This window comes from Palaemon carinicauda, chromosome 26, assembly GCF_036898095.1.
Source record: "Palaemon carinicauda isolate YSFRI2023 chromosome 26, ASM3689809v2, whole genome shotgun sequence".
Lineage (NCBI taxonomy): Eukaryota > Metazoa > Arthropoda > Malacostraca > Decapoda > Palaemonidae > Palaemon > Palaemon carinicauda.
In genome coordinates this window covers 70,363,178-70,377,776 of record NC_090750.1, presented here as the reverse complement: position 1 = coordinate 70,377,776, position 14,599 = coordinate 70,363,178, and the positions used below count along the sequence as shown (strand labels likewise).

At 42.2% G+C, this 14,599-nt stretch overlaps 1 protein-coding gene across 2 annotated transcripts in view; it reads left to right on the top strand.

The window, feature by feature from the left end:
* LOC137619575 (serine/threonine-protein kinase Nek8-like) overlaps nucleotides 1–14,599 on the top strand; it is a 135,975-nt gene that overhangs the window by 87,210 nt on the left and 34,166 nt on the right. For both annotated transcript variants that reach the window (XM_068349721.1, XM_068349720.1), the window contains exon 6: nucleotides 859–1,070. In XM_068349721.1, coding sequence (XP_068205822.1) covers nucleotides 859–1,070 — 212 coding nt within the window. The remainder of the gene's footprint in view (nucleotides 1–858; nucleotides 1,071–14,599) is intronic.

Sequence of the window (14,599 nt, the reverse complement as noted above, 5' to 3'; positions counted from 1 at the left end):
CTTGGACGAATACATGTTGCTGAGCTGTAATGTGTGCCGTATAACCCCCCCCCCCCCCCATGCCCTGGTGCTTGATCTTGTGGAGGTTGTTCCAGTAGGTGTGTAGCTAGCCCAGATCTCGTACAGGACAGTAAGAAATTGGTCTATGGTAAAGCATAGATGTAAGTCTGGAATGGAATAGGATTAACTGGCTCTTCTCCATTCTTGCTGCCCCTATCTTAGGGACACAGTGGTCGAAGCAATACTTGCTGGATCTGACTTGATGCTGGTAAACTATGCTTCTGAGCTCTATTCTTTAGATCCTAAAGAAGTTCTCCTCCATCCTCCTTAGACAAAGAGGAGGATGGTGGAATATATACCAACTCTTTTTTTCATCATACGTCAGGTATGCTAATCCAGAATGCGACCCCCTTGGGCTGTAAACCGTTCCCCTACATAAAGGATTCAGGTTTGTATAGCTATGAAAAATACAAATTAATCTAAAAATTTGTGATTTTTCTTTATCAACAGGGATTTTAAGAGCTTTCAGAAAGTTTAAGCTTGTTTGTATCTGATAGACTTGAAGGCTATTATTTTGGTTTAATTTTGTTAACTGGCAATTGTAGAATGCTCTACTTTACAAATTTCTTTAAAGATTTGTTTTTTTATGTTTCTTCACATTGTTTTGCTATCATCTCAGTTTCCCAGTGTAATACAGAGATTTTGTATACTGTGCATTGTTTGTATACCTTTTAAGTATTCCTCTCTTATTTTTAAACTATTATTTTATGGTTCTTAATCTTTATACCCCTACCGATAATAAAGTAGTTTCAGACCTTTATGTATGTACTGATAATAAAGTATTTACATTATTTTCAGACTCTCCCAGCTTTGATAATGAAAATCATGCGTGGAATATTTGTTCCTATCCATCCCCAGTATAGTGCAGAAATGCGTTCCCTTGTTCATCTACTACTACACGTTGACCCAGGACAACGTCCAAATATACATGAGATCATTAGCAATCCACTGGTTTTTCCCACTATTTTCAAACTTCATGCTGATCTAGGGATGGTGCGGTGTGTTTCCAGGTACAGTACAGTTTTTCTTTTTTAAAATGATTGTTAGAATTCAGACATTTATTTTGCACTTAAAAATTCTCTACTTGTTTGAAGTAAAAAGGGATTTTGACGAAGGAAAAATCTATTTCTGGGGAGAGACCTGTGGCGCCCGGTGAAAAGAGTCCTTCTTATATATCTTTTCTGATAAAACCTTCCAATTATACCAGAGAAAGATAAAAGCATGGAATGCTGAGGTTACTACCCTCGCGCGAGCACCTTTTGGGTGTTGTGTATAAAGCAAAGGCGCGTGAAAACCACTATTCACAGGTTGTCTTCCATTTAGTTAATTCCTTCGTCAAAGGGATGGGCCGATACAAAGGCCCTAGCCAACCACCAGCGCCACACCACCATGCCACGACGCGAGCGCCAACTGAACAACATCCTTCTTTTTGGACTGATAGAATAGTGTGTAATTTGTGGTGCTCTCGATCGTTTTTAACATTCATGGATTTATTTCGTCATGTCCGAAGCTCCATCTTCACACATTCCAATGTTAAGTGAAATATTCAGAAATTAGGGATACAGTATTGTCATAAATCATTTTAGGCGCTTTGATTTTGCAGAAAGAAAGCTTGTACAATTTTGACCTAAATTTCACAAGGTATTCATACATATTACAGACCTATATCTTCTGATATCTGCATGCTGATTGTCGGTAGGCAAACTGAACTCCAAATAAAGTAAAAGTGAAAACTAGTGAAGCTATAATTATTTGTGATATGCAGTACATATACCAATTTCAGTTAGTCTTACCTGGAGTTTATATATTGGCACCAATGTCGGGCCATTAGAACTGTTAATCTTCATAACCTTGAAGTTGAAACATGGTTTAAATAGTCACAAGAGGCTATGAAGATTGATAATTCCAATGCCCTTACATTTGGGCCTGGTTTTGAGCACCAGATAAGTACAGTATAGTACAGTATTGCAATAATAAATTTCATTATAAAAGTATTGAAATTTTGTTTTTCATTGTGGAGGAAGTCCCAATTTTATGTACGTACAGTATTCAAAAATTCTGTTTAAAGAAAAGCAAACAAGTTTAATAGTTAGAAAAGTTTCTCTACTAAGTTACACCTTTGTCTTTTTAATTTTATTTTTTAACTGATCTTCGAGTCAGATTTGTATACATTATTTCTGGGTCGATCTGTGACGGCCGGTGAAAAGGGTCCTTCTTATACTTTTCTAATATAAATCTTCTAAATATACTGTACTAGAGAAAGATAAAGCCTGGAATGCAGAGGTTAGAACCCTCGCGCGAACACCTTGTTGGTGTCGTGTATTTATCAAGGGCGTGTGGAAAACCACTATTCACAGGCTGTCTTCCATTTAGATAATCCCTTCATCAAAGGGGAGGGCTGTGACAGGCCCTAGAGAATACAGTTGGGCTACGCCACCGACACCTACTACTCGCGCTCTCCAGGTCATCCTTCTGTTTTGGACTTGCCCGCAAAGATTGATAAGTTTTTGCCCAGTGATTTTCGGAAGTGATTGTCGTTAATTCAACATGACTGACGTTGCTACTTCACCTTTACCAATGTTAAGTACCATAGTTTGTTTTGACAGTTTATTTCAGTACCGGGCATTTGTTCCTTTTCCAGTATTGTGGATTTTAGTTTTGGAAGCGGTTGGCCTGCCTCGGTATTGGCAGCCATTTTGGGTGTTGTTCGCTTCGGTAGATTTTCAAGTTAATTTTGCCCATCTGGTACTCTGTCATCTAGGTTATATCACTTACGTTTTATGACCAATTTTATTATCATTATTTATTATTGGTTTTTACTATGGTATTTATTTGCTAGCAAGTCCAATTTGGACCTACGAAGAATAGTGATTTAGTCTTTGTTATAGTTATGTTCACACCTCAGGAAGGTGCTCGATTTAGACTATATCTTTATGTTTATTTGTTACGTTGTCGTTATTCTTCGTTCTTGGTTACAATTACTGAGAAAAAAGCAATCAAATTTATTATTTTTCTTATTTTATTGTGATGTTAGTTGTTATTATGTAACCTTGAGAGCGTGAGCATAGAGTGCTCGGTTTATGTTTCTACAGATATGAGTTACCCCTTCTCTCGTTTTCTTTATTAAGCTCGAGTAAGAGTGGTGGATTTCCCGTTTTCTGTTTTTATACGATCACGAGTTATTCCTGCCTCCTCTTATTCTCCGAGTTGATGATATTACGTTTAATGATATTACGTTTAATGATATTCACGTTTTATTGTTGTGGTTACTGTTAATAGAGCTAGCACTATTAATAGGTTATGTTAGTGTATGAGTCATTATTTGGGGTCGCTTATGCCGACACCCTTAGCTCCGCCTTGAGTTATACTCCGCTATAATGGATACTCATTAGGTGTGAACTAGTCAGATATTTGGAGTGCAACGGTCAAATCCGGCACTCAGACTCCGGCTGAAGCCTTTTGCACACGAACCTTTGTCATGATTGATCACAATTACATTATTACGGTCCCTTTTTTCATCGAATCTGCGGCTTCACTGGAGATAACACAGACATTCAGTATTGAGGAATGTTATCGTACCGCTGAGGGTCACGATTTCACGATGACGGACCTTTGTCACTGGTTCTCCGGTACAAACAGAGATCAATCAGACGATCAGAACCGGAGTTAACATTTTGATCGATCAGACGATCAGAACCAGGGTATGAACCCTTTTTCATGAATAATCACAATATCGTTATTACGGTCCTTTTCATCGAATCTCCGGCTTAACCGGATATCGTACAGGCGTTCAGCATTGAGGTTAATATTAGATTTCCTCTGATGTTCACGTTTTCACTATGACGGACCTTTGTCACCGGATCTCCGGTGGCAACAGAGATCACTCAGACCACGGGTGGCCAATCTTTTGTTTTAGCTGTAAAGGAAAGGATTTAACATGAATACAAAGTAAACTGTACTTACTTTAATGACACTTTGAATTTGCGTTGGTAATATTCATTAGCTATTCTTGAAAGTCCTAATGAAAATATATGAACATAATTAGCAATTTTAAAGGAAAGTCATTCAATTTACTATCTTTGGGGTATAGTGCGACACTTGTAATCATGAAATGCGACACTGTTGGCGCATGTGCCATAGGTTGGCCACCCCTGACTCAGACGTTCAGAACCGGGGTTAACATTATTTTACCGATGAGGTTTATAGTTACATGTTATGTGGTTACTGGATAATAGTATTCTATTGATTCATCTGTTCACTGACCAGAGTCTCAAGGAACAGTAGATAGCCTCTCATGGCATGGTTGGTTTCAACCTGGCTTTTCATTAGAAGGGGCTAGCGTTCGGTTCCAAGTACTGAGTGGAAATTTATTTCTATTTGAACACGATGTTGTATGGATATTTATCCATATTTATACATAGTTAGAATTAAATATATGCATAAATATAGGCATAATTGATTTATTTCTATTTGAACACGATGTTGTATGGATATTTATCCATATTTATACATAGTTAGAATTAAATATATGCATAAATATAGGCATTTTTATTAGTTATACGGCTGATCCCAGCCTGTGAATAGGATCACTAACCAAAGTTTCAAGGAACATCCAGACTTATGTCCCCTTTCTTTTACAGAAGGTCCGCCTACATGGTATGGTTCTCGGAGTCATGCACGTTCTGCTACGAGCTGTCCTCGCTACTCCGGACCCATGATGTAAGTTGGTTCTAATATGTTTCCTTTTGGTATCCTTTGGTGATGATTTAATTTGATCAGGATTAATGTATGCATTGCTTATTTAGGAGAACGGTCTTCTCCTTCATCACTAATCCCCTCACTTCTTTCAGGATGATGATGAATCTCTCCGGCCTGCAAGAGAGGCTCTCCACCCTTGGGTATCAAGGTTTGGAAGGAATGCTCCATCTAGAGGTCCCTATCTCCTCGGAATGTCCTCTCTAAGGTTGGACGTCGACCCCATGGACGGGCAGGTAGGTGGGGATGAGTTTTGAGCCTTCAGCTTTGCAATTACCTGCGTCACCGACCTAGGACCCTCAAAGGATCCTGATGTTCATGTTACCTTTCATAAAACCGTGACTGCTAAAAGCAACACATTCTAGGGAAAGCCAAGGGGCTATGACTGAGCTCAAAGATATGGTGGGGAGTCGGATCCGTTCAGGAACTCGGATGACTCCCCCTACAGCCCCAGGCGTATCGAAGTAACCTCCTTCGATAAAAACAACGCATAGATATTTGCCTTACATGTTCCGTATATAGATGGTACCATAACTCTGGATGGCATAGACGTCCGCCCTCTGGGGGACCTAGAATTTACTCTCAGGTACTAGAATTCCCATTCAACGGATTCGTTCGATTGAAAGAGCATGCCTTGGTTAGGTTAGACAAGGTACCGAAGGTAACGGTATTATTTCCTAAAGGGCAGGCCCGGTCTGTCTGGACCAGGATATTGTCGGTCTGGGGGGTACGATAATTCCAAGCTCACCCCACACAATGGGGAATACGCCATATCTACAGCTGCTCTCATTGTTGCCTTGCCTATTATGGATAAATAGACAGGTCTTACTATTCAAACTGACAAAGAAGGTTCGGCCATACCGGCTCTTAAAGAGCCGGACCCCACCTCGGGGAGACCCTAGCCTCGATTTATCCCACTGAGACTTTGTTTTGGATATTCAGGAAGAACCAATCTCTGCCCTTCCAATTCGACCTACACGTTTGGTGGTCTGATCGGGTTAGTTGTGGGAAATACGTTCTGTCTGAGGCCTCTATCAGACAGGAATCGAGCAGGCTGATAGTTCCTCCTGATGAGGTAAAACCCTCTTCCCTCAGGAGGAGGTGAACAAGGTTCTACAAGATGATACGAGAGCAACCCAAAATTGCAGGAAAGGCGGGGCCTCACTGCCAGAAAGAAGGTCGAAGACCAAAAGCAAGCTTTCTTCAAGAAGAAGTAGAGAGTTGCCCTCTACAAAACGAACCGGGGTCACTGCCATCAATAGTCAGTTACCCACTCGACATCACAGTCTTCCTCTGATTCGTCGGCTATGCATCCGGATCCCCCTAGGTTCACTCCCTCACAACGAGGTAGTCCCGATAGGGGAGAGACTTTACCACTTTCAAGACCATTGGACCTTCGGTCCGTGGGCTCATAGCATAATCTCTAAAGGTTTGAAGTGGAAATGGCCACAAGGTCCTCCTCCTCCACCAGTGACCCTCTCCCAGAAATCCACTCCCATCCTGAAAGAGTACACCACAGAGTTACTCAAGAAGAAAGCAATCAAACGGGACCGATCACCTAAGTTCCAAGGCCGCCTGTTCACAATTCCGAAGAAAGGCTTGTCGGCATTGAGAGTGGACCGGGACTTGTCAAAGCTAAACTCTTACATTCTCTGCGGCAAGTTCCGGATGATGACTATCTCTTAGGTACGGACCTTACTTCCCCGTGGGGCCGTCACCACCTCTGTCGATCTTACCGACGACTGTTATCATGTGCCTATAGCTCGAAACTTCTCTTCTTATCTGGGTTTCCGCTTAGGCAGGAAAGCCTTTGTGTTCAAGACAGGCTCTTCAGCCTCAACATTGATCCCAGGATATTCACGAAACTGGGAGAGAGTGTTAGATCAACTCAGGAACCAAGAGATACAGATCATGGCTTGTCTGGACGGTTGGCTCCTTTGGGCCCGGTCGGCCATAGAAGGCAACAGAGCTACGAAGGAAGTACAGTACTTCGATTTCTCGACAACCTGTGATTTCGGGTCAATCTCCAAAAGTCTCGCCTGCAACCATCAGGCCACTTAGAATGGTTAGACATTAAGTGGCACCTTTCGAAGCACACGTTGTCTCTCCCTTCCAAAAAGGTAAGAGGAATAGCTTCCAAGAACAAGAATTTTCTCAAACACAAACAGATGTTCAGAAGAACCTTAGAAAGTATCATCGGCCTTCTCCAATTCACTTCAATAACAAAAATTCAAAGACATCAATCGAGTTTGGAGAAAGAGAGCTACAGTACCTTTAAGAGACAAGGTCTCAAAGATCCCCTCTGTCTTGAAAATGAGACTACGCCCATGGTCCGAACCGAAGAACCTCTCCAAATCGGTTCCTCTACAATTCCCACCTCTACAAGGGACATTCCATACAGCCGCGCCTCTAAGTGGATGGGGGGATTACTCCGAACATCAGATGTTTCAGGGGTCTTGGTCACCCGCCATGAAACAGACCCATATTAATGTTCTCGAAGACATGGCAGTGTTCTTGACCCTGAAAAGACTCTCTCCTCCGAGGTCGAGCCACATCAGAGTAGTGTCAGACAGACAGACGTGGTACACTGCGTCAACAGGGGAGGACCCAAGTCACCCAACCTGAATCGGATCCTGGTCACTATCTTCGCCTGGCCAACAGAAAAGAACTGGATCCTGTCAGTAACTCACCTTGCGGGAGTCCAGAATGTGAGAGCAGACTCACCAGCCAGGACGGAACCACTGGAGTCAGAATGGTTTCTAGACATAATTTCATTCCGGTGGATACTCAGGAACCATTAGAAGATGGTTTACTTATTTCCCCCAGTGAATCTTCTAATGTGGCTTTTACACAAACTACGCTCCTTCCGGGGGGCAGTGGTTTTGGTACCACCTCACTGGCCAAGAACAGTTGGTTTCCTCTCCTCCTCGAGTTGAAACTCCGTCCCTTCCGGATTCCGTTCCCCAAACTGACTCAAGTAATCCAAACTCACTGTGTCAGATCGCTCAAGGGTAGCCAAAACTCTGACTTTGTGGACTACAGGAAGATTGCAGCTCGTAGAGACGCGAACATTGAACCGGAAATCGATCTCTACATCGAATCAGACAAAAGGGACTCGACAATTTGCCAATATGATTCGACCGTTAACAACTAGCAGATTCCCTAAGAGTTCAGACCATACTCGTATGTTTCCGAATATAGACATCTCTTTCTTGAGGTTCTTATTTGGCAAAGGCCTAACAGTTAGCACTTTAACCCCCATCAAGAAAGCTTTGAAGAAGATCTTCCTTGTTGGGTTTAACATTAACCTAGCTGATTCCTATTTCTCATCTATTCCAAAAACATGTGCTAGGCTTTGACCTTCGGTTTGGCCACAAAAGGACTCTGGTCTATGAACGTTGTCCTCAAAACTTGCGCCGGACACGGACAATGAATCCTGCTCTTATCACTCTTCTTAGGAAGACTTTATTTCTAACGGCTTTGGCCTCAGGTGATGGAATATCAGAACTAGCAGCTCTCTCACGAACCCGGAAAACATAGATTTCCTCCCTACAGCCGAAGAACTCCTTTCTGCAGACAATGATTTCCTAGCTAAGAAATGAGGATCCGCAAATAGGTGCTCCCCTCGGAAGATGATTATTCTTCCCCAGGATCTTTTCTCTATGTTCAGTTACTACTCTCAAGGCCCTTTTTTAGCTAGAACTGCCACCCGCTCGTCTGGCCCCTTGGCTATCGGGGAACAAGGAGGTACTATTTCCATTCACGGCATCAGGCAACAAATCCTCTACTTCTTTAAACATACTAATCCGGAATCATTTCCCCAGGCTCATGATATACGGACACTAGATACCTACATCAATTACTTCCAGAACAGGGACTTTGATGATTTTTAAACAAAAAATATACGGGTTGGAAATCACCTATGGTTGTCTTACGCCACTATCTAAAGATTTTACAGGCCCTTAAATACCCGACGATGGCAGCTGGGAGCCTATTCCCTCTCCATTAATCTCGGCTTCTTCCTTTCTTCCATCTCTCATCTTCTCCCTCCTACCCGCCACTCACACCACGTCGTCACTCTCCTGGGTAGTTCGTTAGCCCTATGATATTTGCCATGTTTAATTCCTATGGTTTAATTGTTATTGTAGTTACCGTTCCTTTAAGGTTTAGATATGCTTAGACATGTAAGGTCTGATGTCTTTTGCGATTTGACACTCAGTTGATTCCTTGTCGTCTTAGTTATTTAGCCTTACGCTCCCTATGTCATTTGGCTAGTTGGTAATTGGACGTTTCTTACATTATTATATTATATTATTGTCGTACATGGTGATTGTATGCTCCGCATTATGTTATTACTTTGTTGGGCTTGGAAGGCATTCTCTGGTACTTTTTCACCGGCCGTCAGAGATCGACCCAGAAAAGGGGTTTTGATGAAGGAAAAATCTATTTCTGGGGAGAGACCTGTGACTCCCGGTGAAACCCTTCCCAGTTATTTTTGTACGGACCCACCCTTTCCTTGCCAAGCCATATGTTCTTGCAGAAGGATGACCTGGAGAGCGTGAGTAGTAGGTGTCGGTGGCGTAGCCCAACTGTATTCTCTAGGGCCTGTCACGGCCCTCCCCTTTGATGAAGGGATTATCTAAATGGAAGACAGCCTGTGAATAGTGGTTTTCCACACGCCCTTGATAAATACACGACACCAACAAGGTGTTCGCGCGAGGGTTGTAACCTCTGCATTCCATGCTTTATCTTTCTCTAGTATATTTGGAAGATTTATATTAGAAAAGTATAAGAAGGACTCTTTTCACCGGGTGTCACAGGTCTCTCCCCAGAAATAGATTTTTCCTTCGGCAAAATCCCTTTATATTTTCTTTGCTATTTTGCTATTTTATTAATTACTGTACACCCAAGTTGATATTCTTAAAAGGATTTAAGAAGATATATTTCACAATAAACTTATAACTTGCAATAGCCTAAATTCATTGTCAATAAATTTCCCTAGGTACTCAATCCTGGTAGAAAGATGGAGTTCGGTATGTGGATGCAAGAATAAAAAATATGGTTTTGACAAAAGAAAAACATATTTTTGGGGAGGTCTTGTGGGATTTCCAAGGACTTTCTTATAAAAGCCTAGAACAGGGATTTCAATACAACATAGATACCAAAGAGATATTGCTCTAGGGCCAGTGTATCTATGTGCAAAGCCCAGACTCAGTGTGTGTAAGGTAGACTGAGTTTAGGCACTATTGAACTTGACACAACACCTCCAATGCTTAGATCATCTGGCTATCGATGATGATGATGCATCACCGAGAACCATCACTAGAGCACCTGGACATCAACTTGCTCCCAGCTGCCATATTTCAAACTCCATTTTGATAATTGTCCCTCTCCCCAGCATGAGGCTAAGGAGGAGAGAGAATCTTGGAGACCACACAGCACCCCACCAAAAACAGGATTTTCCTTTATCAAAACTGGTTTTTTATTGTTACAGTACTGTAATGTGCTATATAATCTCTGAGGACTAATAGTAGAGCAATAACTGAGTAGAATTGTGCACGATCAGTGGCAACCGTCTACAACCAAGCTAACAACTTAACCATGTGTGTATAAATGAGAAGAAAATCTAACACGTCTGACACTCGTCTCATGAGGGAGAAACATGACTGATATCATGCTTCTGTTGAAGAACCTGGATGATATGGTCTTCCGTCTCTTTTGGTTTCCCTTTAGGAGTCATGAATGAACTGAGTACTGTAGCACATGTGAATTTTGCAGTCTTTGGATTTGTTTCAGGTAGTGTTTAATGAACATCCTATGCCGAGACCAACTCGTAAAGCTCTGGATGTCCTGAAATTACATATTTACGAGGAATGCCAGTGAAGAGGCATTTTTGTCATTATGGGTGTTTAAGGGAAGGAGAGAGGATCAGTTTTTTAAATAAAGGGGGTCATTAGAATACAGAAAGCTCCTGTTGAAAGGGACTCGTTGGTCTGGGTATTTTGGAACAAACTACCCTCTGGAGGTGTGGTTCTCTGCAGGTATAATTGCAAGGTAGACACAGAACAGAAGTTGCCATTTTCCAACTCTAGGGCTGTAATATAAAGTGGATCCCATCTCTGAAGAGGCTTTTTCTGTTTTTGGCTAAAAACAAGAGACCCTGGGTAAGGATTAAGAGATGAACCAGAATGATGGTAATAAACTCCTGATCTCTTCAAAAGGTAGCAAGTTCACGCCTCTTGCTTCTGAGACTAAAGCTATGAAAAATATTTATTTTTGTAGTAATTCTTGAAGGGGTATGTAGGAATTATAAAAACTTGCCAAAACTTAAGCACCCTATTTAGAGACTAAAGTTACTACTGGGATCATTGGAGATGGTTGATGTAAAGCAAAAGACTGAGAAATCTTATGAAAAATATCCGTGTCTAAATCCATGCCAAAGCTCACTGGAGGCTCTGTCAATGCCCATTTGTTTAACAATGGTTGATGTCTTTAGTATCCTATCCTCAAAAAGGTGGACCAAAAAAGAAGCCAAGATATCCCGGGTTATCTGATACTGAGCTATTCCTCAGAAAAGGCCATTCATGCCTTCCACACTGATTGGTACTGTATTGTTTAGTGGATGAAGATCTTACAGCTCATCAAATACTGTATATCATATTGTGATCTGAGAATTCCATACCGTATAGCCTTTATTGTAAAGAAAATCCAAGCATGAAAGTTCTGGGTCAAAAAGGAGGAAGTGAAGATAATCTGACTCCCTACTTTCTGGTACAGCTGTGCTGACCAAAGCGGGTATAACTTTGGTCTCAGACTCTGAAACAATGGATACCATGAGCTGTTGGGCCAAAGTGGAGCAACTAGCACAGGTGCCCCTGAAAAATCCTGAAGGATATTCAAAGCTCTCTAAATTAGAATTGTTTGAGGAAACCGATAAATTTATGACTATCTGTTGCAATCTGGATTCAAGGCATCTCTTGCCACTGCCTGAGAATCAACATTTAAAGCTGCACATAGTAGAAGCTTGTGGTTCTTCTTCTTCTTCTTCTTCTTCTTCTTCTTTGTCTGCATCCCTTCCCACTTTCCTGTGGGGTCGATGTTTCTGGCCAGCTTTCTCCATCTACCAATGTCCCACACTTCATCACTGGTTAATCCCTTGGATCGAATGTCATCCATGATACGGTCCATACACTTTCGCTTTGGTCTCCCTCTCCCTCTCCAGAACTAACTCTGAGATCTCTTAGATAAAGCTTTGATCCAAGGTCAATTCTTTATGCAGGAGTGTCTGTTTAGACAGGGCATCCGCTACCATGTTGAGAGACCCCAACAGATGGATTGGAGAGAGGAGCAACTTCCTCTCTTGAAGGAACTTTATAATGGGTAGAGTCACTGTCCTGAGAAATCTTAAGCAAGATTTCCTTATCCTTAGGCAACAGAAAGCTGCCTGGTTGTCTATGAAAATCAGATATGAGAGTGAAAGAAGACTAGCCATGGTTTCCCCATCCATTGTGCAGTTACTTTCAAGGGTCCAGGCCCTTGTAAAGCAGCTGCGCTGAGGCCTTTGGTCTTTTCCACACCATCAGGTTTGTTGTTGAAGAAATCTCCAACCTCCAAAGCTCAATTGGGACTTCCAGTTTTTTCCTCTTTTAGGAAAAGTATGGACAGTGCTCCACCCACTCTTACCCAGCTTGGCTAATTCAGAAGAGGGGATAATGGTAAAAAGGGAGGAAAGGGATGCTGAAGTCAGCAGTCCCCTCCAGCTGCCACAAGTGGGTGGATTCCTATCATGCCATCGGGCAATGTGGCAGTGACATAAAGCAAAGCAATGAATTGTAGAAGTGCCACTGGATGGATACCACCCACCTTTCAAAGATCTTTGACTTTCCCTCATCTACACCCTGATGGCATTCCATTCACCCTTTGAAATCTCCGAAAAATCTTGCCTTGACGGCAAAGGTGTAAACGTTGAAGGAGAAAAATGTGCTCGAGGCCGTTAGAGATAGTTCTCCTGTGTTTTACAGTCAGCTCCTCCTGGTAAAAAAGTTGGCCCAGGGCTGGAGACCAGTCATCAACCCCTCACTGCTGAACAAGTTTGTTCATCAAACTCCCTTCAGCATGGAAACAGGAATTACTGTGGGGTGTGCCATCAGAGAGGAAGATTTCATGCTTTTGGTGGATCTGAAGGATGCATATATCCAAATACCCATCCATCAGTCTTACAGAAAGTACCTTCACTTCATTCTCAAGGGAGCAGTGTATCAGTTGTAAGTCTTGTGCTTTGAACTGTGGCCCTCCAAGTATTCATAAAAATGTTCGCTCTAACCTTAGCTTGGGCCGACTTGAATGGGATACATCTGTTGAAGTATCACAATGACAGGCTGGTCCTAGTCTCTTTTGAGAGGCAGTTGCTTCAGGATCAAGATTGGGGTGGTAAATTTGGAAAAGTCAAGTCTCACACTGAAGCAGAGGATGAAATACTTTACCTCACTAATAGACAGCCACAGCAAGTCTTTTCCCTTCAAAATGATCGAATCAGCAAGCTCAGAGAGGTAGTGCAACAGTTCTTGCTGATTGCTTTAGTGGTGTCTGAAGTGTTACTAGTTTGGAGCCAGCACTCTCCCATCCCATCCTGTTCCAATGGAGGAGGTAAAGGAAAATCTTTCCTGGTTTCTGAACCACAAAAACCTCACCAGGTAAGTTTCCTTTAACTCCCCATCTCTAGAAATAATTCTTTTCTCAGACTTATCAAAGGAGGGATAGGATGCAAACCTGATAGACCAAGTCAGTTCAAGGGTGTAGTCCCTTGAGAAAAAGCATCTGTATTTCTAGCATGGAAATTTTTCCAACATGGCTTGATAGGGCACTCAGTAGCACTGATAATTGGCAACACTACTGTCATTGTGTACATCAACAAGCAAGAAGGGAATGTCTTGTGCACTGTTCAGTGGATAATGCTGTGGAGCTGTCAGTGAGGAGTGTTCTACCAGACCAGCTCAGTTGCCAAGGCCAGGTTGTAGGATTGGAGTGGTCCCTATATCCTTGCATAGTGAAAGGCTTTTTACCTTTTGGGGCTCTCTGGGAATTTACCTGTTAATCACACAGCTTAAAAAAAATTGAAGTTCTAGTCCCCCATTCCCAGTCCTTATGAAGGGTTCATGGATGTTGGCCAACACAAACACACCCATGAGATCACCTTGATGCCTATGTCTTTACCCTATTCAACCTAATTCACCAGTTGATAAACCAAGTGATGGTCATGCCCAGTCTAAAGATGACCCTGGTGACTTCCAGATGGCCACAAGATGTGTGGTATTCCGATTTGTTAACACGTTTAGTTGAGGCCCCGAGAGAACAAACTCCATGGTACACTTTTTTGTCAGCAGCATCTTCAGACGTACCATCAGTCAGTGAAGTAGCATACACATCATACTTCATGGTTGAAGACTATACAGCATCTTCCACTAGTCAATAGAGTAGCATGCACTTCATACTTCAAGGTAGGAGACTATACAGCATCTCCTCCTCATGAAATGCTTTTCATGAGGGATTGCTCAGAAGATGTCTTGAGTATCTACGATGGTTCTCCGCAACTTACTGTCTGAAAAAATGGGTCATTTTCTGTACTTGGGGTCATAGAAGGTTGGAGCATCTCCAGTACAAATCACAGACTTCCTTGTCCCTCTATTTTTCTCTTCGTGGAAGTTGTCTATACTCTTGAGGTGCTTCAAGCATTCTTGCCTGCCCCAGGGCTTCAGATCCTGGAGGGTGATGTAACTCCAGTTCT